Source organism: Sinocyclocheilus grahami, unplaced genomic scaffold, assembly GCF_001515645.1.
Source record: "Sinocyclocheilus grahami isolate Dianchi unplaced genomic scaffold, SAMN03320097.WGS_v1.1 scaffold32.1, whole genome shotgun sequence".
Lineage (NCBI taxonomy): Eukaryota > Metazoa > Chordata > Actinopteri > Cypriniformes > Cyprinidae > Sinocyclocheilus > Sinocyclocheilus grahami.
Window position 1 is genome coordinate 944,804 of NW_015505211.1, and position 27,310 is coordinate 972,113.

Below are 27,310 nucleotides of genomic sequence, written 5' to 3' on the forward strand. Positions count from 1 at the left end.
GAGTGGTTTGGTGGAGAGTTACACTCAAGAGCCGGTAGCATCACATGTGACGACACTACAAGAAAAAAAGAGATGATTATAAAAATGTACAAGTATCATGACTGATGTCTATTCTACATCAATACCAAACAAATAATTTTTAAATATTAAAAGGACTGTATACCAAAAAATACAAATGGTCATCATTTACTTTACCCTCCTGTCTTTCCAAACCTATATGACTTTTGCTTCTTCTGTGGAACATTTAAAGAGAGGCTAAATGCTTGAGCTGTTATCCATACTGTGAAAGTGAATGGCAACCAGTGAGCTCCAAAGCAAATTTTCCAAGTCTGATAAAGTCAATGAAGTTGTTAATATTAATATTAGAATCTTGCTTAACAAAATCTTGCTTGACAGTTGTGGTCACCATTAACTTTCATTGTTTGAAAATGATTTTGAGCTGTATGGACTTTTTGTTTGTAAATAACTCCTTTTGTGTTACACAGAAGAAGAAAAAAAAAGACATATGGGTTTATAAAGACATAAGACATGAACTTGTCCTTAAATACATTATAATATTGATATTACCAATTAATATTAGTTCCATATTACATTTTTTATTTTTTAAAATAAACAATAATTTTTTCCATTATCTATCCCTTCTTTTGCCTTTTATCTCTCAAGTTTAACTATTAACTAAGTACTAAAATACTTTCCTTGCACACTGAATACATATGTCATTATTTAACCATTTACAAAATATTTGTAGAAAATTAATGTTTAATAATCAAAGTGATAAGGGTTCACAGGAGTCCTCTTTGCATGCTACTAACTTTTCACACTAAAGTTTTTCAAAAATATTGTATATTTGTATAAAATGTTTCATAAATCACATAGTTCTTTTCCAAATGTTTCAGCCTTTAAATGAGACAACAAACAACATTTAATCCTGAAATCAAAAACTTGTCACATCATAGAGTTGGTATACTCAAGTCATGATTTTGCATGAATTTCATTTGAATAACTTATTAGATTAAGACAAAAAATTACCCTTGTAACAAATGAGTGGGAGACGAAATGGTGGGTGGTGATAATTGGAAACCCAGGGGGCAGAAACGAGCCCTGGATAAAAGGACGTAAAGAAACTCTGGGGAAGAAACGGCCGTTACTAAGGGTGAGACATGCACCTGTGCCAAACACACTCTGACAAAAAGCCAAAGAAGCGTGAATGAGCATCAGAGAACTTTCCATTATACACACTCACAACAAAAAACACACAGGAACACACATACTCACTGCTTCTCTGCAATCCATTCATATCACAAATACAGGAATGATGTGTCACCAGCCACATATAGGGAGATATGCATCGTGGGAGAGTGGGAGGAGAGATAAAGCAGAGTGATCCCGTGACCTCAATCAGAAACAGAGCTCTCATTACCACCAAGTTCACTAATGAATGGCCTTGATCTTCAATGGGATACTTAACTCAGTTTCTTGCGAAACCTTAGTCGACACTAAACAACTTTACAAATTAAAATGTCATAACACACTCAAAGAAGGCTCTTGTTAATGTTCTAACAATCTTATTTTTGCATATAAGATTTTTTTCCCTTTTCATGCACATGATCTCGTTTTAAGGCATTACTGAATGATTACCACATATACACACAAGAGTATTTATATGGTACTTTGAGGTAGGGTTATTTTTATTTTTTTTATTTTATTTCTTTAATAGAATTGATAACCAACAAAGGGGTGCAAGTTGATCTAAATAAAATTGGGAAAATAATTAAATAAATATATAAAATGTACAAAATGTACTTTACAAAAGTTGATGAGCACACTAACAGGAAGGAAAAAATATCAGCCTATTGATTTGTGAAAACTTAATCTCAGGCACACGGTCAAAAATGTAATTTACAAAAGTTGATGTGTGCATTTAAAATAACAATAAAGAAATACTGTATATTTATGTAACTAACAAATATTCTTACATTAACTAGTTTTTAACAGAAAGGAAAAACTATCAGCACATAGTGTGTACATTTTTAATCGTAGACATGCTGTCAAAAAATATAATTTACAAAAGCTGATGTGCACATCTAAGAGATTAATGAATAATATTTAATGTAATTAACAACTGTTTTTTTTGTTTTTACATAAACTAGTTCTTAAGATGGAAAAAAAATCTGCATATAATTTTGTGAAAATCTCAGACATACTGTCAACTTAATTAAAAGTAATTATTTCCCGGATAATAACTTAGCAATTTGCATTATTATGGCAGTATTATTATTTTATTATTAATTTTGGAAACAATGATTTAATAGTCTTTTCTTTACAACATCACTGAATGTTTTTTCATACTATATAAAATTATTTTTGGGTGGTGGGGTCATCTCATACTCATCATATCTGGGGTCACTGCCATCAAAAAGTTTCAAACACTCTATTAAGATATGTACCACAGAGAAGAAGACGTCAAAGAGTTACAGTGATGGTTAAATTCTCATCTTTTATATGAGCGCAGCTGCAGCAGACCATGTTTGTTCTTATCCTGCCACGTTTTTTCCCCGAAAGCAGGCAGAAAAAAAAAATCTCAGAGCAAGTGCAAGGATCAGTATGACTTGGCACATGAAGGAAAGAACGGAATTCTGATGAAAAATCCTAAGCTTGTTTCAACACATCTTTACAGCTGATGACCAACATCCAGCCTGTCCCGACAAATCAGTTAGAGCACATTTGAACTGACGATACATTCTCCGACACGGCATTCACATGCTTCTACTTGTACACACATACACACACAACACCACCGGCCTTTTCACTGTGTAAACAAACGTGGCCCTTTGAGATAGTTTGTTTATGAATGATTGGTTGTTTAACAGGGTTTAAGACAGGAGTGCTTGCTGACGCACATTCTACAAACAAGCCAGAGGAGGATTATGCAATTGAACACTGAAAAGGCCTTTTGCAACAGGGTGGGGACCTGACTTCCGGTACAAAGTAGGGCAAAACCATCAGAACTAAACCAGGCCAGAGAAACAGATCCTTTAATAACTGCACTATCACCGGAGGGCATATGTCTCTCATGCCAGGAATGCTTCTAGGAGTCTGAATCATCCAAGTTATCATACCAAACTGTCACTCATTTTCCAGGCCTTAATGAGTCAGAGTACTCCTGATATTGAGCAAAGGTGAGAGCTTCCTCAAAACGAATGTGTTTTTGAGGATTTCGCAACAATGCAAGCAATTCTGGGGTGTAGTTTCCACCTTAGAGAGGATTTGTCGCAATGGGCCATTACATTCGACGAGGAGATGTTGTAATTGTTTAACAATGACAATTTCACTTTTTTTTTTAAATGTACAGTATGACTTAGATGATTTTGCCTACAGCCTCTGTAAATGTGAGACAACTCCCCCCAAAAAATGTAGGTGAGTGAATGTGAGAAATCATGATGAGCATTTCTGACAGTATTGCGTGCATGCTCACCTCTGAGCTGGTGTTCTTTTCAGCTTCACGTTTAGATGTTTCATTGTCTTGAAATGCCCTCTGTGTGTAGAAACAAGATAAGTGGGCAGATGAACAAATAGAGCAGTATGTATTAAATGAAAGATTTTTTTCTGGCACTGATGGTTGTGACTAGAAGATACGAGTGCTTACTTAAATGAACGCATAAACTCTAGCAATAATATATATATATATATATATATATATATATTTCTTTACACTTTAAAACTTGTGTAAAGAAATATACACAAGTTTCAGATGCTTTCACTGCTTAAAGGTAGGCTAGCTGATGAAAAACTTGTTTCATTATCAAGACCTTAGGTTCAAATTTATATACAGTGGGTTCTATAAACTGTTTTAAAAGTTTTAGAATTTTGAAAGATTTAAAACTAAGAAAATGTGTGACAAAATGGAGAAGAAATTAGATTATATATCAACATGTTGTTATTTCTAAGCTAGTAATGAAGTATGTAAATTAGTGACTTTGATCACGTGATTATTTGTCCAAAGGATCAGATGTTCTTGCTTCCACTGATGATCCTCAGGTTTTACACAAACTTTCATGCACCTCGAGTGCACGATTTCATGACTCCAGTCAATAAAGGAAAAAGGGAAAACCCAAATACACTGTGAAATGCATGTGCACTTTTCAATTAAACATTTCACTTATATTGCTACACTGATCAGTGTTTAATTGAAAATAATTATTATTATCAATTCTATCATTTGTAATGTACACATTTGTATTAAATAAAAAAGCCAATTACAAGCATTTTCACAAGTGGACTTTTGCACCTCACAAAATATACAAACATACAAATATATAGCTTTTTGCAGTCTGAATGATAAATGAACTTCTCTGAATATATGACATTGTAAAAATGGATAATAATATATGACATTATAAAAAGTACAGCAACGCTGCAAAACATCTTACACAATTTTGTAAGTAAATGTATCTTGTCATCAAGGATATTTACACTCTCAAAGAATATATATATGTTTTCTAAATAAAATGCATGTCTAAAATGTTTCCCACTTTACTGGCAAGAAAAGAATGATAAAATATCAGATCAACTATGTTGTGATTCTGAGTGGGATGTAAAAAGTTCCACAGCACATTTATAGGTAACAGAATAAATTAGACGGAGAAATTGAGAATCAGGCACTTGGCTCTTAATTTGAGCTGGAGTTCGTAATCGTCTAGCAATAACAAGACAAGAGGAGGGTAAGAGGAGGAGATGAGTGAATAAAAGGGGAGTGAATGAGAGTCGATGTGAGGAAAAAAGAGACAAGAGGGGTGTATGGATAACAAGCCGTTTACCCTCCCTTGACGTTCCACAGCAGGGGGAAAAAAACTTGAATTATGTCAGCAGCTGTAAAGTCTACAAAATGGCCTAATACTTGTTTTTTTCCACAATAGCCCGTCTGCACCGAACACCGGTCCAGAGGCCTAAGCCATGGGATAATGGAAAGAAAATAGCGGACATTCTTGTGGCGGCCCACAGAAACCCGGGCCGTGCAATAAAGACAGACGAGATCACTAGTAAAGTGTACACACATTCAAACAGAGGAAAGAAGCAGCCAACTTCGCCACACGGGAGGAAAGGACCTGGGGTCTGGCAACCCTCCCTTATAATCTGTGAACTGCCAACCGGCTGTTCTCTAACTGCTGGGCTCAACTGATGTTTAGCTACGATAAACGAAAGTGATGAATAATTACTAATTTGCAAATCATTTTCTGTATTAAGCCCATCAGATTCTTTTTCTAATGTTTGTTTTTAATCACAAAGGAAACAGGAGAAGAAAATGCCTGCCCACATGTGCAATTAAAAACATTTTGTACTAAGAAAAACAAACATGTCATTAACAAATTAGCATTATATAATGCTTAACATACCTCTTTTATTCAAATGAAAAACATTATTTAATGTCATAGCTGTGGGGCACATGCTCATGCATAAGAGTTGTTGGCTCAGTGACCCAGGATTGAGTCTGACTTGGGTCATGTCCCACTCCCCCATCTACACTTGGCTGTCCTATAAAACAGCCCAAATCAACAAAAACTATTTTCATACCCTATATATATATCTATCTATATATATATATATATAGATAAAAAATGTTCTGTAATTAAATATTTTATGTATCATTACATATTTACTATAACTGGACCAGTCTGCTGTTTTCAAAGTAGACTGCTACAACTTCTAAAATATGCTGATATAACAGACAATACACAATAACTGACAAAACATAATTTTGTTGTATTTCAGAGGAGTCATGTATTGATTACATACATTTACATTAATACAGTTAAACACACACACATACAGTATACGCACATATACATATATAAATATATATTTACACATATACACACACACACATATATATTTCCAGATTTTGTTTTACAAAATTGTAAATAAAACAAAGATTCATGGATAATGCCGTCCAAGAAAATACAACACTCATACATCATATTTCAGTTTTTTACTTCAAAATTTCACATTGAATTCAGTGTGTTACTTGCTCTTTCTTTGTAATAGCTGGTGAAAATTATTAGCAAATTTTGAGTTTTTCTACACTTTCTAACCAATTTTTTTTCAGTGTATAAACATTTAAAATACATAAAGGTAAAAAAAGAAATATATTAGATAAACTTCTTTGAATTATTTCAACCAATTAGTTACATCAACAAACAATCCCTTCATAAAGATTTTCCAAATTAATTTGATTTCACTTCATAATGCTGTTCTCTTATGTTACTTAAGTTCTATATCAGGCTTGGACGATCACTTCAGACTATCAATGAGGTCATCTGTGGCACCCACAAAGCTTATGTGAAACTCATTTTCACATGTGTACAACACTTCATGCAGTTCACTTTGGACTGCATGATCAATTGCCGGTAATGGGGAATGTTCAGTTTGCAATCTGGAGTGAGAGACAGTGTGTATGTGTGTGTTTTGGTGACTATGAGACAGCGTCCCCTGGGTTGAAATAATGTGTGGTTGGGTGTGTGTGCATGCGTGGGGGGTTGTCCATGATTTATCAATGTGGGATTTTCAACCACATGAGCTCATTCTAGTTCCTCCACCCACTGCAATGCCACCAGAACACACACATGCTGCCCGGCCCAAGAACAATGAGGTGACTGGCCTCAAATGATTATTATGACCATTCGTGGCACAAAATAAGACAAAAGTGCATTGATTGACTGGTTACAGACACATTTGGTCTTGCATCCATCACCAATGACATAGGCTGATTGAAAAATTTCAAAACAATTAAAAGCCCAGCCATTTATGCCCTACATTTTTTTGATCTGTCAGGAGGGAAGGGAGTGTCCTGCTCTAGAAAGACATCAAGCAGCACGAACACCAACGCCTTTCTAATTAATAATTTACTGGCCTCTTCATGAACAAAGCTGCCAACTCTCTTATTCAGAACTGCAACGAACAGGTTCTCTAGATATTGGATTTTATGTTCTTACAAATATTTCAAGACAACAGTCTGCAGGTGACATCAATAATTGACAGAACAAGAACTGCAACCGAAAAATGAACAAGACTTTACAATAAGGTATTATTTGTTAACATTATCTAACAAACTTAACAAGAAGTAATATTCTTAAAGCATCTATTAAAATTGGTTAATGCTATTAAATGAAATACAACTATTTACTGAATCTTTTGATTTAACATATTACATTAGATATTTATTTATAAACATTTTAGCAAATGTTGAAATATGCATTAACAAAGATTTTAAAAAGATTGTAGAAGTATTGTTCATTGTTCGTTCATGTTAACTCATTTATTTAACTAATGTTTACAAGTGAAACCTTAAATGTAGTTAATGAGTAGACTACAGGATGTAAACGAGATAATGTATGATACAGATGATTCTAACATATTTCTTTAAAAAAATTCTAAAACTTCGCAGCAATTGAACATTCATTTTCAGTGAAAGTTGGCAATGTTGTGTCATGCAACATCCTCTTACAAAATCCTATGACCCTTTATCAATCAAAAATGTTGCAGACTTTCTTGTTCTACATAATCAAGAGCTTTTCTTAAGATATTAAACGCTATGCCAAAATCAAAGGCTAAGCTGCTAGTTTTTTCAGCAGCTGTTTTGTTTTATTAGCAGTAAGTCAGTCATGGGATGAGTGTCACGTCAGTGTCCTTCTGGTGAATGAGAGAAATGAATCAATGAAAACGGCTGGTTTCATTCATCCCACAAACAAGTTTCTCCAGATATAAAAAAAGCTTTTGTCCATGTTTTAGCACAAAGAGAATATTTATCCCAATAATGAAAAAAATGTTGAATTAAAATAGAGGGATCTTAAGACCTCGTGTCGAATATCATCACTGCTTCACCTTTAACACAAACAGGCACGTCTGCACACATTTACACCCGTCACATCACCTGTATGAATTGGCCATTTCCTTTCGTGTCTCAATTGCGGTTTCACGGCCCTAAGCAGGTACAGATCTGACTCACAATTCAAACCCGCCCAATCATGAAAGATGTGCACAATTACAATGCCATTGTGTGGCGATTGAGGGGACAGGGCAGGGTGAGGTATGTGAGTGTGCACCTGGGCAATGCTGTTCACATTTATGATTGTAAGTGGATTTGGTATATTTTATTATACTTAAGTTCATGTTAGGCATAAAAAGAATTTCCCAAATTCGTGAGGGGGGCTTCAGAATCTGGATGACAGTTAATAGTGTGTGTATTTGCACGTGTGTGTGTGTATCTAACATAGACAAATTTACTGAACATATGCCCAGAAGTTAGCAAACTCGGACAAAAACGCTTTTTGATGATATCCTGAAAATTAGAAGAAAAAAAAAGTTCACAAATTCAACAAATATCCTTTTGTCTTAATTATAAAAATTATAAGTTTTACTTAAGGTGTAGAGTTAGGTGTGTTCAAATTTCTCTATAGCCATTTGAAACCAATTAAAATTGTTTCATGGCACGCAAAACATTTGGATAGCAAGAGAAATTTGTGTTTCTGTGCAAGTTAACGGACAGTTAGACTAACTGTTTAAAAAACAAATAGTTAATTGTTCTGTAAAATGTTTTAAGCAACCTGTGGATTTTTTTGTCCAAATATGTGTTTTAATTATATTTCAATTTTAAGAATAAAATCAATAAAATAACAATAATCTAACGTAAAACTGTTTACAATATAAACAAATCGGGAGAATGGCAATGAAGAGACGGTGGAACAATAATGTAATAAAGCACTGAACGCAACACACTGAAACACAGAAGAAGAAAATACAGTCTTTTGAACATTTTCTTTTATGACAATATGCCAAAACATTTTTTTAAAATGATATCCACTCTTTATAAAAGTAACATTATTATGAATTCATTTTAACGTACCAGAATTATACATGTTTTGGCTAAGTGCATTTGAAAGTTTGTGAATAAATGGCGACACACCAAAACTATTGGAAGATGATATGAAACATAACATCACTGTACACTGACCCAACCCTGACATTTATATTGTCATAGCTGGTTACAGCTTCAGGGCAGCAAATGCAATTTTATTTCAGGATCTTTTCAATTTGCGCACGCTGCACAATCCCTCAAACACATTTAGCACTTTCTGCAATGGTTGTAAAACTTTCTATAGAGAAATGCAGTGTACGTCTTTTACTGATGGAAGCCAGGTGCGTTATTTCAAATGCACAAGAAATCACACTGATTAAATACACTAATAGCCCTTTCCCTCACATCCTACACAGACGTGATTCAAAGCTGATTATGACAAAATTATATTCTGGCTGTGTAAATAGCTGCAGGAAAACCACCACACACACACTTGTATGAGGGATTGTCTAAATGATGGCTTTTATTCAAGTGTAAACACTGAAATACAAAGCCCATCATGCTTTTATGCTCAAATTGAGCATAAATTGTTGATTTATAGTCAGATGTGGTAAATTTCAAACTGACAATAAAACAGCTATGGCAACAACCATTATTGACGGCAATATATTCACAGAAATGACTATTAATGCAAGTACTACTGTGTTTTTTGAACATGGTACCATGATAATACCAGGTTTTCTGGAAACATACTATTGTAATACCAAGGTGTTGCATAATGTACCTAAGAAAATCATGTAAATACTATTGTATGATATATATGAAGATTTTACTCTTATTTTAGATGTATATATAAGATATATAAATATTTAATATCATCTAATATTTTTATGTAACTTGCTCATATATATATATATATATATAGCATATTTTGTATATTTTATTACATACACACACACACACATCTTAGACATCCAGTGATTTACAAAACAGTCCAATTAACTTGAGTTAGTACCTCTGAAATAAAAAGTAAGAGGGTCAAAGTATGATATTTTACAACACAAATAAAATAGTGGTCAGCGGACCGGTTCAAAGGTCCATAAAAGTGCCCGCTGCTTGAAGTTATAACAACTGACTTTCCTGCGAGGGGGTAGAGTACACGTGGTCCTGCCTCCCACTGAGAGAGAGAGACACAAAGAGAGATGTTGGGGTCGAACTGTGACTCACACAAGTCTGTGAGATACTAGACAAAGCAGACATCAGAAACAAATCACGAGAACTTCGTAAAGACAGGGCTTGTTTGGTGAGTAACGGTCTTTTGCAGCTCCAAATAAGCTGGCGATAGGGTCACCTGTCATTCATTAGAGGCCAGTAAAAAAAGTACAATTCCATAAATTTATACTGAATATTTTCATCACAGTTTTATGTATCCTTTCCATATCCCTGATAGACTGACTGCTCCATTAGGAGAGAGTGACTCCACAAGAGTGGGACTGAATTAACATCAAATAATTAAATAATTCTACCCTTCACTCTCTGCTGGACAACGAGAACTAAACGCGCGACCTCAATCACTTAATTAAAACTGGATCAAACAGTCACTGATGCTCAGATAACATCAAAAAGGACCAAAAAAGATCAATTTGGTAGTGAAAGTAAATTTGTTAAATAGCACTAAATGAGTTCTGAGGTGAGGGTGAATAGGCAAAATGTTCAGGCCACCTTAAAAAAAAAAAAAAGAGAGAGATAAAATAAGACATCACATTTTGCATAAAGACAGTAAAGCCTGTATGAGGATCATAATAGGTTTTACCTTATGACATTATTTTCACAAAAATAAAGCTAATTTCCCTTCAAATTCTTAATACTGTGCAAAACAGAAAGTTAACACCAGGAGGAAATAAGTTCAACATAACTAAAGCAACCATTATGTGTACTTACAATTGTATTTCATAATTGAGATAATATCATTATTTTTCTCCATCACAGCAGGGGACTATTTATTGTTTGATCTCAACTATTTTTTGTGAAGAAAAAATAAACAAAACAAAAAAATGATAGTAATAATAATAAAATATCCATCAAACAAAAATACTAAAGATGGTAAAGTTCTAGGTGACCACAAAATGAACTAGGTCAAATGAAAATATCATGTACTCTGACTGTACACCAATAATTATGTTAGTGAATCTACAAGCACTAAAAGTGCATGAAAATAATTTATCATCATCATCATCACTTTTTTGTTGTTAATTTTCTTTAGCAATGTATAATCCATTTTTCTTTTCTTTTTGAGAACAAAAAGATTTCATGACCGTTATCACCTGGATATGCCAGAACCAACAGAACAACTACAACTGTATTTTTACTTTCCAATGTATATGTTAATTACATAGAGATGACATTTTATATACACACACAGTGTATCATATGAGTGAGGCATGCCATTACATCATCCAACAAAGTACCTTTGTTCTGTATCACAAAAGTCCAACAGGGAAACATGATTGCTGAATGCAGGTCAGGCAACAAGTTCACAAGCTGAAAGAAAGACTCCAATTATCTCTCTAGATAAGAGAAATTCATATGTTGAAAAACCAAACAAGCGTCCTTTAATAGTTTAATGCCACTACAGGTAACAAGACCGTTAAACACAATGTGGGGCAAAATCGTGTGGATCTCAGACACACTAACATCTGGGCTCTTTAGTAAGAGCAGGGCCAAGAGCTAACACAAGTTTATGGCGCCATCTTCTGGACATTGTGTAGACTTGAAGGAAAAAGAACACAACATAAGGAAGGTCTATGATAAATTCGAAGTATGATGTATTATGTCAGTATTAGTCCCAAACATTTCTGTTTTTAATTTTTCTAAATTTTAAACTGATTATTATTATTTTTTTTTTTTCAGATTTTAAATCTCTTAGATTTGAATGTCAATTGATTTTTAGGCCCCACAGTATAACAAAGAATTACAAATAAATCATATAGATTAGGTCTACTGAAATCCTGGCAAATACAGATAATCAGATAATCATTTTCATAAGAACTAATTAAATGGATGATTTTATAAATCTATTTATAAAAATCTACTTTGACAAAAAATAACTAACTACATAACAACTAGATAATAGATAAATAAATACATAAATAGTTTGTATGCTCCAAGTGGATTTAGGAACCTTAACATTATAATAAACAATATAAAAATTGATAAATATTCCTTTTAAAATATGCACACACACACACACACACACACATATATATATATACTAAATATCGGCCAAAAAAAATATAGAATATCGGACAATAACAAACAAACAATCAATCAATCAATCAGGCACTATAGTGTTAATATAATTAATATCCCTAATCCATATCCCTAATGCTTTCACTGTAACAAAACAGCATCAAACTTTTACTCTTGTCAACTCTTAATCAGTACATTTATTATGTAATACTAAACATATTTATAAACCTGTACACACACACACACACACACACACACACACACACGAATCTAGAAGTAAAATATCTGGTTAAATAATCTCAAGTTATTTTCAATATTTGTAGTTTCTAATTAAACCAACCCCAAACTGACAGTTAACGCATGACTAACTTAATTGACCAGTTCCTAGTAAGTCTCGATGAATCCGAGGGTCACTGGGTTCGCCTGTTACATAATCAACCACGCGATGTCGCTGCAGCTCTAGCAGATAACAAGAGAAACATAACATGCCAAACCGTAAAAGATAAGTTATTAAACCTTCTCAAATTACATTTACATCTTTTAGAGGACGTTTCTAGTTCATTCTTTCAGCACTTGAATCCAGTGACGGTGCCAAGTGAAACAGAGCAACTGCGTAGCGCGCGTGTGACGCAGAAGTATATTCAGTTAGTCAGCCCTCTCTAAAACCTACCAGCTGTTTGAAGCCTCTGTCTGTGGCCGTGCCAACACCTGTATGTCAAAACAGAAGCTTAAAGTAAATAATTTCGCGATATAGGGTTTAAAAAAAGCAGTGTCAGACCGAGACATAGCATGGAAACACAAGAGGACTCAGTGAGAACAACGAGTAGTGGTTGGGTCGTTATTGAACGATTCGTTCGTTTTGAACGAATCTTTAATGTGACTCGGGAAGAACGAGTCGTATCGGGGAGCGATTCGTTCAGTCGCGCATGCGCAACATCCTATAGGTTCTGTACTGGAATTAGTCAAGTAGTTCACCTGGTTCGAGTCTTCGGGTTTTTCCGAGTCGTTCGTTCATCACGTGACAGCCCCATAAGCCCAAACCCGAAGACTTGTCAGATAAGAGCTGGTGAGCTAATCATAGACTGAAGACTCAGGTAAACAATGAATTCATATTTTCTGTTTCTTATAGCAGTTTTGTATTGTTTGTAGTGTGATCAACGTTTGCTTAAGTAGTAGACGTGTTAGGGAAGTAACACGTAACATTTTAATTATATTTTGTTAAAATGAACGAAATGACTCGAAAAAAGATTCGTTCATTTTGCTGAACGAGACTCAAAGGTCCGAGTCGGGAAAATGATCCGAACTTCCCATCACTAACAACGAGACAGAACGACGTATGTGCGTGCGTGCGTAAGGGAGGGGCGTGTCCTCAGCTAAACCGCGGGTCAACGGGTTCGTTCATTCCAGCAGCCTCGTGAAATGACAACCGATCCCAAACAAGATGTGCAGTTCTGACACACACACGGTACCAAACACCACCCGTTATCGACACATATTAACACACGCACCTGCAGACCCCAGACACTGCTGTATGACCATCACACGCACGTGGATTCACTTTCACCCTGAACAACATACAATGTTTACGCACGCATATGCAAACAAGGAAGCAATGTGTGGGTTACACAACCACTTATACAAGAAAAAACACTATTACATAAGCTTTTAGAAAGATGCAACCTAAAATACATACAGTACAATTATGCATGCAGCTGCCTCCTATATGAAACTATAATAAAACACATTTGCATGGTACAGACATGATGCAGGTGGTTCTTACCAGCTGAAGAAGCCGTACACGCCTGTTCTCAGTCCAACAGGACAGAAAAAACAAACTTTCTTCAAATGCAAAAAGGTACAACAGCACATCTGAAGCAGACAAGCAGATGTGGGAGAAAGTAAAAGACAAATGAGATGGGAGCAGAGAAGTACGACTTATGGGAAGAGAAACAGAAGTGCGACACAGCAGGAAAGGGGAGAGAGAAATAGACAGAGAGAGAGAGAGAGAGCGAGAGAGGGGCACCTAGTGTGAGTTCTTGCTGTTGCAGAGAGGGGTGGTCGGAGCTGTAGGGTACCAGAGTTCAAAGCACTGAGAGAATAAGAGTGTTATTCTGCTACAGCCAGCCAAGTCTTACACAACACCAACCAGGGGCAACAAGTTCCTTCTGCCTATCTCTCCCTCCCTCGCTCTCATTCACCAGCTCGCTCACTGTCTTGTTTCCTCACTCATAGATTCACTATTCTTTCCATTTCATCTATTTCTGTTTCACTTATGTGGTTACTCTTTCCCTTGGATTTTTCTTCATCACTCCCTACATGAAAACACAACTGAAATCCATTTAATCTCTTTTCAAATTACATACAGAGCAAATTGCTTATAGGGATAGTTTACCCATAAATGAATATTCTGTCATCATTTATTCAGCCTCATGTAATTCAAACCCGAATGACTCTTCTGTGGAAGGAAAAAAAGATATATATTTTGAAGAACATTGAGAACCAAACAACACTGGAGCCCACTGATTTTAATTGTATATAGTCCAACAAAAAAATATATTTCTCAAAATATCTTCTATCATATTCCACACAAAAAAAGTCATACAGTTATAGAATGACATGAGGGTGAGTGAGTGATGACAGCTTTTTCATTTTGCTTCTTAGATTTGTCTCCTTTGAGTTTTAGAAGAGAAAAAAGTCCCAAATTCTTCTAAGATTCTTCCTAGAACAAACACAATTCACATTCATTTTATAGCTTTACGTTTTTGCTGCATGTGAGCAATTGCGCATAATTCCTGTTTTTATTGCTCTTAAGGAATTTTAGGAGAAACATCTGAGGCGAATCCATTAAGTGGCTATGAAAGAGGATGATCTGAGCTGTAAAATGTTCCTCTGGGTCCCTCCATCTCCTGTTGGTGAAAAGGACAGGCTGTTTTGCAGTGGAACTTGCGGGTTCAGATTATTATGGAGACATTATGAAGGTTTTCTGGAAGAGAGATCTGCATCACTGGAATTCCAGGAAAGCAAAACAGTAAATGGTCTCATTTCCCGCTTCATACGACACCTACTTTGTCAGTGGAGAACTTTCAATGCCATTATGAAAGCATACTGGATTACTTTTATAGCTAGCATGAATGTAAGAGATTAAGTATAGCATGTACATTAGGATTTTGGTGAGGATTTGGTTTAGATGTAAGGTCACAGCTGGGTTAAGGTGTTTGGTCACTACTGAATTTGCATTTAAAGGGATAGTCTGCCCAAAAATGACAATTATGTCATCATTTACTCATACTTGTGTTGTTCCAAACCTGCATGGCTTTCTTCTGAGGAACACAGAAAATATTTTGAAAAATGTTCCAGTGTTTTTTGTCTGTACAATGAAGGTCAGTGAGGTCCAGTGTTGTTTTGGACCCTACTGACTTCCATTATATGGACAAAACAGTTAAAAATATGCTATTTTAAGAGAAAAGAAAGTGATACAGGTCTGGAAAGACATGAGGATCTATAAATGATGACATAATTTAAATTTTTTCTTGAACGGTCCCTTTAAGTATTTGATTAAATAGGGTTTTTTATATGTGATTTTTTTTCCAGTTGCACATAGAAACTGTTTATATAAGTCTGATATAAAAACTGCAGAATCATCATTCATAAATCACTGGTGTCAGGTTTAGCAATAATGAGAGCTTGTTGTTGTGAAGAGATGGAGATGTCAAGGCATGTTTTTGTGCTGAGCTAGAGAAGGTATTACACAACTACGTTCACAAACAAAAAACTGCAATAAATCTTTAAAATAACAGCATCATAAATTAGGGTTTTAATGCAATCAAATCAGTGCACAAAGTGATCCAAGATTATAACCAAGCTCATCATCGTTTCAAAAACCTGACAACATTGGAGTCTAAAAATAGAAAGAAAGATTTCATAATTGTTACATAACAGCAGGCTCAGCTTCACCTTCTGATGTGCTGCCTGAATGGAGACGGCAGCAAAGAGGATAGGGAGGAAACAAGGCCATGATTTGTCCCTTTGTACACAATTAAATAAACTGATGATTTGCTAATATGTAATAGCAGCAAAGCAAATTAAACTGACATCTAGAGTCCTTAAAAACAGTCTAGGTCGGAGCTGTGGCCTACCAGTAAGTAACGACACATTCTTCCAAGGAGGAAGACACTGGTTTGAGTCCAACCCCTCTATCTCATCTCAATAATTCCAATTCAAATCTCTGCTGTCTCAAGAGAAAAAATAATAACAATTGGAAGAAACTGCATTGAAAAAGAGTCTACATTGTAAAAATGTCTTGTCTGGACATCAACAAATGTGCTTCATGTGGTAACACCTACATTAACTAAATTAGGTTACCAATAAGTCATTATAAAATTCTGATGAGGTAGAAAAAGGTTCTTAAAGGAGCAGATCACCCAGAAATGAAAATTTGCCATCCAAATTTGTAGATGAATTTATTTCATTGGAACAGATTTGGAAAAATTTAGCATTACATCACTTGCTCACTGAAGGATTTTCTGCAATGAATGGGGGCCGTCAGAATAAGAGTCCAAACAGCTGATAAAAGTATCACTATAATTCACAAGTAATCCACATGACTCCAGTCTTATGAACAAAAAAACTATCCATAATAACTATTCATCCAATGAAAAAGGCAATTTCCTGTTGTTCTCTCATATCAGAATCCACCGACATAATTGTTTAGAACCGTTTTGGAATGTTTTCGCTTGTAAAGATAACTTTTTCACTGGAGAAAGCAAAATTGTGGATAGAGGACTCATAACGGTTTAAAGTTAAAACACCTTATGGATTTGTTTCTTACAAACACACAGCTTTTCACTTCACAAGACTTTAATTGATGTACTGGAGTTGTGTGGATTACTTGTGGATTATTGTGATGTTTTTATCAGCTGTCTGGACTCTAATTCTGACAGCACCCATTCACTCCAGAGGATCCGTTGGTGAGCAAGTGATGTAATGCTAAATTTCTTTTTCATTGAAGAAATAAACTCATCGACATTTTGGATGGCATGAAGGTGAATACATTTCCAGCACATTTTCATTTTTGGGTGAACTATACTTTTTAGACAACAATGACACAATTTCCCTGGAGAACTATCCATTTACCTCTCATGTTAAAAATGAGCTGTGAACAAATGGGAACTTGCTGAGGGGAGTGGAGCATCCGTTGGCCTATTTTGAAGCAGTCATTTGCGTCAATGTTGAAAAAGCCAAAGTCAGACGTCTGGTCCGGGAATGTCAGACTTAGTCATATTAGAATCATTTCCACGTCAGTCTTACGAGTCAGAGCAGTTCGCCTGATTAAACGCTCCCACACATGCTGAGAGACGACTCGAATTTCTCCACATGAAAGATCTGTTTTTCCATGTAAACTTGCCAGTTAAAGCACAATTAAAGCTGCACATTATCAGCCCCTGAGCAAAAAGTAGTCAGTCAGTAAGAAGATGGTAGGCTGAAATAAGCGAGTTTCTGTATTATCTAATATATACAATACATACAATGCAATATTTACAAATCTGTCATGTGCATCACACTACATAAACATTAAAGTGGCCTTCTTGAACTGTATGTACTCTTGAAGCACACGTAGAGCACACACTCTATCACATTCAGCTGTGTGGGAGGAGACCACACAGAGGCCCCTGGTTCTAAGTGTTTAACTACTGGTATTACATACCCGTGGCTGTTTCGCAAGAACAGCCTTTTCAAGCCTCTTCTGCAGAACTGAAACAAAATCTATTAAAATAATCTCAGGGGGTTTTAATAAACCCAGACTAATTTGGCAAAGACTCCAACTTGCAGTTAAATGTCAGTCTTAATTTGTAAGAACCGCTGCGAGTGCTTTTATCGGCTTAAGATGAGGCTTGGAGATGTAAATGACACTGTTAATGGTGATTCTTAAATCTTTTTGAGGCAGAAAGAGTCTAGTAGTTTTTTTCTGTCTAATGCATTTAGATTTAATTTAGAGAATTTTTCCTATTTCTTGATCAACTTCTTCAATATGATGAGTGGACTGGCCTCTTCCACATTACATCTTCTTATCCATTTGTTTCTACTGTTTATCATGTACATTTACATGCATGCATATATGCACACATATGGGGATTCTGTTAATACTTTGCTGTTCCAATGAAAAATCATATATATATATATATATATATATATATATATATATTAGAATGATTTCTGAAGGATCATGTGACTGGAGTAATGACTGCTGAAAATTCAGGTTTGCCACCAAAGGAATACATTACATTTTAAAACATTACAATAGAAAAGTTATTTTAAATTTTACAATATCACTGTTATATTACTGTATTTTTGACCTAATAAATGCAGCTTTGGCGAGCACAAAATACTTAACATTAAAAAAAATCTTATACTTTCAGTTGTTTTTCATTTTGGTTAAAGTTTAAGTAATTTTGTTGCGTGTTTATGTCATATAGAAATTGTATTTTTTTATTTTAGTTTGTTATTTTAGTACTAAAGCTAAATTAAACGCAAATGAGAAATGTTGCCTTGGCCAGTTTTTAACTTTTTTTATTTCAGTTAACATTTATTTTATTTCAAGTGACAATTTTTTTATGGTTTTATTTTTAGTTTCAACTGTAACTATAATAACCCTGGGATGAAGTATTATAATATATTTACATCTGAAAATTGCCTTTCAAAAGAACAAGCATTAGGTGTGCACATTTCTGTTCTAGTAAGGTCAATGAGAATGAGTGATTAGAAGAAAGCCTGCAGGGCTGACCTGCCTTTCCAGAGCTCTGATTGTGCTGGTCCGACAGTCCCACTCTTCTTCAAGGAAACTTCAAATCTGTCCCATTTTCAGTCATCTCATTATAGACAATCATGCACCTGTGGGACAGATAATCACAATGTTTAAAATGTCTTTAGACCCACACAGAGGAAGACAGAGAGGGGGAAGTGAGCGATACAGAGTCTGCATTCACCTTCTTTTCTGGTTTCTCTCTTCTCTGCCTGATCATTCTGGTGGCTGCAGTTCTCTGCTGTGTTTTGCAGATTACTGTAACCCAATCGGACCTGTGCATGACCCAGGGATACAACAATCTGCATTGCCAGAGTCATCATGGATGCCAAGGCAAGAGTGCAAACAACATTATGTAAAGCTAAAACCAAAAACCAAAATCATGGTTCATTTTCATAATTATTCCAGTCTGGAACCTAAACATCCCATCCCAATGATAGTTCACCTAAAAATGGATAGTCTGTTATCATATACTCACCCTCATGCCACTCTAAATATTTATGACTTTCTTTTTTCTGTGGAACACAAAAGGGCATATTTAGCAAAGTGGTCTTGTTGCATTTCCATACAATAAAAGTAGATGGTGATCTTATCTGAGATTGTGCTAAACTTTCTGCAGATGGAAGAAGGTCATTTGAAATGACATAAGAGGTGGAGGGGGTATGACATTCTTTCATTCTTTCATTTAAATTTTTCCTTTCTCTTTGGAGTGTTACAAGCTCTTGGTGCATAAAGAAGATCTGTAAAGTTGCAAAGACTAAAGTCTCAAATCCAAAGAGATATTCTTTATAAAAGTTAAGAGTCAACCACGCCTACCTAAAACGGCTCGTTCGAACACGCCCCCACATGTCTACCTCACTATGTGGGAAGATTTGCATAACGCCGCCCAAATGTTCACGCAAAGAAAGAAGGTGTAACTTTTATTCTCGCTGTAGTATTGTTGTTGCCGCCAGGGCCGTTTCTATCCAATTTGACGCCCTAGGCGAAACCTAAATATTCAGATGTCAAGTTTTGAGCAGTGTAGAGTAGCACTTGTTTGTCATTTCTCCGATCACAAATGCAGACATGGTTTTATGTTTACGCGGCGCGATGCAACGCAACGCGTAAAAAGACCGTATAAATCATTATAATCAGTAATTATGTCCCCACTGGATGCAACAAACGCCTCGTTTATAATGGGTTTTAATGTTTTTGTCTCGTCGCTCCGGCCGGACACGGCATCACAGTATGGTAAGGGGCGTAACATTTCCGTCACACGTTTGAGGTATTCGGCCAATCACAACGCACTGGATAGCTGGCCAATCAGAGCACACCTCGCTTTTCAGAACGATGAGCTTTGTAAAAATCGATGCATTTCAGAAAGGCGGGGCATAGAGGAGAAACAATAATGTACAGTATGTGGAAAATAATGTGCTTTTAACCTTAAAACGCATAAACACATTTCATTACACCAAATACACAAAATAATATTCTTTTTAGCAACATCATATGACCCCTTTAAGACTGCATGTGACAAACTCACACAAAGTTTGTGTATTTGTGCACTTTACGATATCTTAATGAGATCTCACATTCACTAAATAGGCCAGTGGCATGTCTATATAAAGACCCTCATTCCAGTTACCAACCACACAAAAAACCCTGAGGCCCACCACAAATGCGGCAAAAATAACCCCTAAGGACTGCAGAGTTTTGACAACAGGCATACAAAAAGTTTTTACAGTACCATCACTGCTGAAGGTACTCTACGTTGCTGTGAAAACACTTTGATGCCGGTTTTTTCTTGAAACTCAATCTTTTCGCATCTCTCTCTTTTGTTCGTCAAAACGTTCAGTACTTGTTCTCGCTTCTCCAGTTTCACTGTGCAGCAACTCACATCAGATCTAACAACCTGCATAATGTAATGCACATCTGTAATTGTATTAATTTTGGTGTTCTTTACGACTACCGATTTCACATAGTTCTTCGCTGAAGATGAATAACCTTCACTGCTGGTGTCAAAGCAGCATATGAACAGCAGCCTGGATTAAAAAAAAAAAAGAACCAGCAGGTAAAACAATCTTGAATGTCAGAATCAAGAACATTTCGTCAGTAGTTGAAGTCTTACACAATCTAGAGCACACCTGCTCTCCCAGGGGTACACTAAGGGTGTAAATCCACGAGAGGCCAGGCCCGAAAAACACAGTGTCTGGTTTCAAAGCTTCTTTACACTGTCTTAAATTAGGCTGGGTGACTGGGTCTCTGGGGTTCAAAAGTGTAAAGAATTAAAAGTGCCCAGATAAGAGTTTGGGCCCTAATTGTAAGAGTAGATATGCTGCTGTTAACGCATGCACCTGCCTATGAATGACACGTATAGCCGTGTCCTAACCCATGATGCTCAAAATGCTGTCTAGGAAGGTAGCTAGATTTTGAGACCTCACACTTACGGTTTCAAACGTCATGGGCATAATTAGGCACACACAAAAAAAAAAAAGCAACAACACCTTTTCACCGCCTATTGAAATGACCGTGGATCATTTTCTTCCTAAATTATTCAGAATGAAGGTGTGAAAGGAAGGTCAACACATTAAAATATTCATACGGATAAAATACACATAATAGAAACCTGACTCGATTTTTGCTGAATATTTCTCGGGTTTTCGCGGCGGCGGTTGCTTTAAACACGTGACGTCATCACTCCGCGTCGGCTTGGAAGAAGCGGCTCGTGGAGTTTGCAGGAAACTTCAGGCTTCGATTGCTGGTGAGACCGGTTTCAAATGTTCAGAAAGACATTTATGCTTAATAGTCTCACCAGCACTGGTTAGTATACTTAACAAAAGCTCGTTTGAGCGAACACGTTTGAACTAGATTTAATCCAGCCGGTGTTCTGGTTTTTGCTACCTCGCATTAAAACAGATGGTAGCATAATTCGATAGCGAAAAGTGCTACCTATCAGATTTTGCTTCCAGCATGATATTGATAAGGTGTGAGGCTTTATTAACAAGCACACCTACCCTTACAGTAGGATAAATACAGTGTTGGTAGCATGGTAACCATGTTTTTTTTTGGCGTATTGATTACCATTTGTATAACCACATTTTTACTATAAATACCATGGTTAAACTATGGTTAGTGTAGCAAAACCATTGTTAATTTGTGTTTACCATGGTTTTTTAAGTTTTATTTGTGGTAAAACCATGGTTAATTTTCGTAATGGACGAGTGTAAGCATGTGAAGAAACGGATCTTTTTATAGATTATTAGTAGCACAAATATTAATGCTTATTTGATTCTGTACCCATACAGCGGCTCCCAGTGTTTCCTCTAAAATCCAATAGTTTATTTTTATAGTTTATTAGTTGTCATATCTGATATGAGACTAATCTGATCAATTCTGCGAGCATTTAGATTTAAAACACTGGATTTATGTCAAACTGGCCTTTTAATGGTAAAAAAGTGCTAACCACAGTTTCTTGTGGTTAAAATACTATAGTAACAGTCATTGTTACTAACATAAACATAGTAAATGAATGTGATATACAACTCTTTCTGTCATTTAGTTTCACTTTATATGCCAGTTGTAGATAGTACCAGTTTTATTGTAGTAACATTAACCTTTGTACTATGGTTGTACTATGGTAATTTTGTGTAAAGGTAGAGAACTGCACTGGTGTTTGTATTACGAATCACTCTTGTGTTTCATCAGATACGAGGATGGATTCTCAGTATGGGCCTGTCGCTCTGGGTATACTGGCAGGTGTAGGCTGTGGGTTCTGCCTCGGGTGGCACCTCGGTGGGCGTTTTGGCAGATCGTCCTGCAGCATGATGGCAGCTTTAGGAAACGGCGCCGGTGCTGGCAGCGAAGCCAGCGTGATGGGCGAGAGCGGAGAGTTCAAAATGATCCTGGTGGTCCGAACCGATCTGAAGATGGGCAAAGGTAAAGTGGCGGCCCAGTGCTCCCACGCTGCCGTGTCCGCCTACAAGCAGGTCCAGCGCAGAAACCCAGAGCTCCTGAAACAGTGGGAGTACTGTGGTCAGCCCAAAGTTGTGGTCAAGGCTCCAGACGAGGACTGTCTGCTGGAGCTGCTGTCCCACGCCAAAGAGATCGGACTGCCGGTCAGTTTAATCCAAGATGCTGGAAGAACCCAAATTGCACCAGGGTCTCGGACGGTTCTTGGCGTGGGACCGGGACCTGCTGATCTTGTTGATAAAGTGACTGGACACCTAAAATTGTATTGATTGATATTATTGGATTAAGATGGGACTAATCTGGGACAGTTTGACCAATACTTATCATTTTTATACTACCAGAAAGTGCAGTGAAGTTGAATTAAAATGGTTTAAATGACACATTGATTTATAGGTTTAACCATTTATTTTAAGTAAACAGTTCACCCATTTCATCATTGAACACGAGTAAAAAATTTTTGGTCATAGTAAGTCTTATGTACAGAAAATTTGTTATTTGGGAATATCATTTCTATCATATTTCAATCACCCCTCTCATACCCAATGTTTGTTAAACTTTGGTGCAGAACCCACCTCCTGTTCCCGTTTCAATCACACAACAATGCTTGTATGATAAATTCTGTGAACATATGGATTTAAAACACTGGATTTATGTCAAACTGGCTTCTTAAGTCAGTCTTGAGTATTAACAGTTTTATTTACACGAGTGATTAAGACACAAATTCCGTTTATTTTATGAATGTCAGAATGAAACTGTCCAGTGAGTATGAAGGGGGAGACATTACAAAGATTTTTTTGGGAAAGAATACATGGCACAATCTGTTTTTAACCAGACTTTTCTTGACAAACAAGAAACCTTTATTTATATTGTAATCTGGGGGGAAAATCTCAATTCTCTTTGTGCACAACCAGATCACTACAATATATGTATGATTAATCTCAACTCAGTGAAAACTGAGTACAGGACACACAGGGAGTTAGTTTAATCTTATCTTTTCTTTTTTTTTTACAAATAAAGGGTATATTGAGTTTAGGAATAACTGGCAGGATAAACTGGCTTTCTAGTCTCACTTCGGTGCCGTAGAGTGACCTAAACATCACAACAACAACCAGCATACACACATATACACGCTGCAGCAGAGAGGTAAGGTTAGTAAAACACACAGGTGTGGAGAGCCACATACATATTTATATAGATTTTAATTATTATCCCTCCTCAAATGGATGGTCCCACACAAAGAGCACGGGTTACTGCACAACATAAGTTTGTTTTTCATATGGAAAACAAAAACTGGAGAACCTGCATAGGTCAGGGAAAAGGTTTGAAGTTACTGTATTAATACATCTTTATGCATTTAAAATAATCTTTTTTTTTATATATTTCGAGCGCTACACACCCCCATTGAATTACTGGTATCGAGTAGTGTTTGTTTGTGGAGGCGGTAGTCGCACATTTTCCTCTATTTTCTTTTCTTTCCTGGAATATACAATATTAAATGCTGACAGACTGGACAAGCTGCTCACACACATCAAAATTATACATTAATTGTTTTTCTCTGACTACGGAGTGCAAATCCGATTTTGTTTTGTCATTTTAATCATGCCGACTTGCTTCTTCCACAAGCCTCCTCATTGTAGACATCATTCCCCTTTTATTGACATAAAATTGCCAGGAAAATTAAATCTAGTAAGTATTTGGAATGTGAAAAAAATAATTCTTGATGAAATCTTTGACAATATAGAAATAAAGTCCTTCATGATGGTATAAAGAAAACATGATAAACAAAAGCAATCATTTAAAAAAAAAAAAAAGGTAAAGTAAAAGAATAACATTTGCTCAAATCCCCCGTTGCGAGCACCAAGTGGTAGAGTCGGACTGGTGGAGGATTAAGGGAGAGATCCATGGGGATGCTGGACCGAACCAAGCGGCAGCAGGATTAGGGGTGAGCAGGAAATGGGGGGGTCCTTACATGCCGTAACCGAAACCCGGCTGGGCCTGAGGAGCCTGGGGGTAGCCAGGAGCTGCTGTGTACCCGTAGCCGTAAGCCTGCTGCGGGGGGACAGGCACACTGGGACCTGCTGTCAGCATGAGCTGAGGCGTGCCTGAGGAATGAGAGATATTGAAAAAAATATTATAACATTATATTTTCTAAAACATAAATACTAATCAATTTTCATCTCAATGCACTTCCATCATTTTACCATAAACAATGGGTTGAGTCTCTGTCGCCTGCTCCTCCTCTTTCCTCAAGGACTCCGAGGTATCCAGCTTGTCCACCTAAATACATGAGGGAAAACAGGTTTTCAGTCTGTATAATATGATCATTCCGTCAAGTAATAGGAATCTATCTTAAAATAATCAGTTTATTGTCAATTAAAATTAAGTCAAAAATTATGTAAATACATAATTATACTAATGCCTATAATATGGATGTTAATAAAAATGTTTTCACTTTTCAAATCAACAAACGGATATTTAAAATAAATACTTTTAATTCATGTTTAAAATGTGAAATCTATTCTTTTTATATTCAAGTTAATATATTGATGTTAATATATTAATGTCTTCATTTTACACATTTATACTAATTTTACTATATGTAAATGTTAATCACTTCAAATTGACATATTTAAAATGATTTATTTGATTAATGTTAGTCAACTTTATTCACATCTAGTTTTAAATTAGTATTCTGGTATTTGATGTCTTTATAATAATAATTATAATTAAATACATAATTATACAATTTATATGTAACTTAAATCACATTTCAAAGTGAGAAATACACTTTTTCAAATGGTTTAATTCATGTTTAAAATGTTAACCAATTTTTTTTTTCATGTTTTTAATTGTTAAAATACTGATAACTGATGTCTTCATTTTTGTTATACTAATAATTAATGTAATGTACTGTTAATACATTTTAAAATGAAATGTTTACCATTATAAAATGTATTCACGTTTTTATTTTCAAGTTAATAAAGTGAAGACATCAATTATCAATGTTATACTAATAATTATAATTATTTAATAATGATACAAATATAGTTGACTTACTGTATGTAAATGTTAATAAATTGAAAACAAATTTTAAATGATTTCATTCAAGCTTAAAACGTTAGTAAAAGGTCATCGTTTTGAAATGATTCACAATAATTAATGCTCTTTTTATTTTTAAGTGGCATTCCTAGTCCTCCATACATTTGTACCCCATTTTAGAGTAGCAGCCCATCCTTACCTTGCTGAGGTATTCCCTCATCACCTGGATGAAGTAAGGCATGGCAAAGTCCATGATGTTGTGCCTCCACGCCGTCTCCAGCACCACATCAGGCCTGAGCAGGTCGTAGCAGGTGAAGAGGCAGGCGGCGAAACACTCCTTCTTATCTTCCCGAAGGAACCACTGCAGCAGCTCCTCAGCCAGCTCTGTGTCCTTCGACTCTGATGCATACAGCATGGCATCCTGGGTAGAAGAATATGTGTTGCTGTCACGAATCAGATCAGCTACATTTCATTTTTAAAAAAGCACGACACCGCGTCGTCCACCTCACCTTGTAGAGTTTGTCTTTCTTGCACAGCTCCACGCTCTGCTTCCATCGGTTGTTACCCTTGAAGAGGTAAGCAGCGATTCTCCTGAACTCGATCAGCTCGTGTTTCTCCAGACGCTGGGCCAGTGAGATGTTATCAAAGTTATCGTATGCATCTATAGATGTCCTGAGTGCCTGCGGACGGGAGAGTTGAGCGGATGATGAGTTGGCGGACAACAGCTACTGTAAAAAGCTACTATGTTTATAGTCTTTCTGAAAAATACTTTACAGTGTTGTTTGTACCTGATAGTCTTCCTCTGAGATGAAGAGGTTGTTAAGTGCTTCATTGACAGATTTGTTGTTGTGGTTTTGTACTGACCGCAGGTAAGGCTTGATGAGTTGAAGCTGTTTAACCTGAAGAAACAAACAAGTCATTTTAGCTGATTTTAAACAAGCACGAAGTTCAAAGTTCAAAGGCTCACCACACAGGCAAGGTTTCTCTACCTTGCTGAAGAAGTTGACGGCACGCGAGTGATCCAGTCTTGGGGAAAGAACTATGAGCAGGTCGTTCAGTAACAAGGGCTTGAACTCCAGATAAAACTGGATTGCTTTGTAGTACAGTTCCACGTTTGCCACCTAAACAAGACAAGAAAAAAATCACTGTAATTTAACGCATTTCCTGGTGTTGTTATATTATTGTTTATATACTATTTTATTATTTATTAATATTTTTTTTATTAATTTTTGATTTTTATACGATCACTATTCTTTTGAAATTTAAAGTAATTTTGTTATGTACATTGGTCATTTTTCAGCTTAAATTTATTTTATTTCAGTTAGTTTCCAAGGGAATATTTCTAATTTTCATTTACTGTTGTTTTGTTTTTCATTTAAAATGTATTCCCTTTTTGTTTTTTTAATTTATATATTATTATATAT

The 27,310-nt window shown here is 35.8% G+C and overlaps 2 protein-coding genes and 1 long non-coding RNA gene across 7 annotated transcripts in view; 1 reads left to right on the top strand and 2 right to left on the bottom strand.

Moving 5' to 3' along the window:
- Positions 1-9,815: 9,815 nt before the first annotated feature.
- LOC107576731 (uncharacterized) lies at positions 9,816-14,249 on the bottom strand. Of its 3 annotated transcripts, XR_001608112.1 has the most exons (4): positions 12,771-13,012; positions 12,470-12,559; positions 11,320-11,392; positions 9,816-10,028 (listed from the first exon to the last, which is right to left on the bottom strand). It is a non-coding gene; the product is annotated as an uncharacterized lncRNA (long non-coding RNA). The 3 variants fall into 3 exon arrangements; XR_001608110.1 differs by lacking the exons at positions 12,470-12,559; positions 12,771-13,012 and adding an exon at positions 13,881-14,249; XR_001608111.1 differs by lacking the exon at positions 12,470-12,559.
- Positions 14,250-21,571: 7,322 nt separating this feature from the next.
- Positions 21,572-23,726, top strand: LOC107576753 (peptidyl-tRNA hydrolase 2, mitochondrial-like). 3 transcript variants are annotated; one of them, XM_016262897.1, is made up of 2 exons: positions 21,572-21,639; positions 22,584-23,726. In XM_016262897.1, exon 2 carries the CDS (start codon positions 22,592-22,594, stop codon positions 23,114-23,116), a length of 525 nt encoding a protein of 174 aa, XP_016118383.1. In that variant the 5' UTR covers positions 21,572-21,639; positions 22,584-22,591; the 3' UTR covers positions 23,117-23,726. The 3 variants fall into 3 exon arrangements, with proteins under 3 accessions (XP_016118383.1, XP_016118389.1, XP_016118375.1); XM_016262903.1 differs by having other exon boundaries at positions 21,577-21,639; positions 22,562-23,726; XM_016262889.1 differs by lacking the exon at positions 21,572-21,639 and adding an exon at positions 21,651-21,698.
- Positions 23,727-23,844: 118 nt separating this feature from the next.
- LOC107578484 (clathrin heavy chain 1-like) overlaps positions 23,845-27,310 on the bottom strand; it is a 39,833-nt gene continuing 36,367 nt past the window's right edge. Inside the window, exons 25-30 of the mRNA XM_016264439.1 lie at positions 26,876-27,007; positions 26,675-26,785; positions 26,396-26,566; positions 26,086-26,307; positions 25,049-25,124; positions 23,845-24,949 (exon numbers count right to left, since the gene is read on the bottom strand). Of these exons, the coding sequence (XP_016119925.1) occupies positions 24,813-24,949; positions 25,049-25,124; positions 26,086-26,307; positions 26,396-26,566; positions 26,675-26,785; positions 26,876-27,007 (849 nt within the window). The 3' untranslated portion in view covers positions 23,845-24,812. The remainder of the gene's footprint in view (positions 24,950-25,048; positions 25,125-26,085; positions 26,308-26,395; positions 26,567-26,674; positions 26,786-26,875; positions 27,008-27,310) is intronic.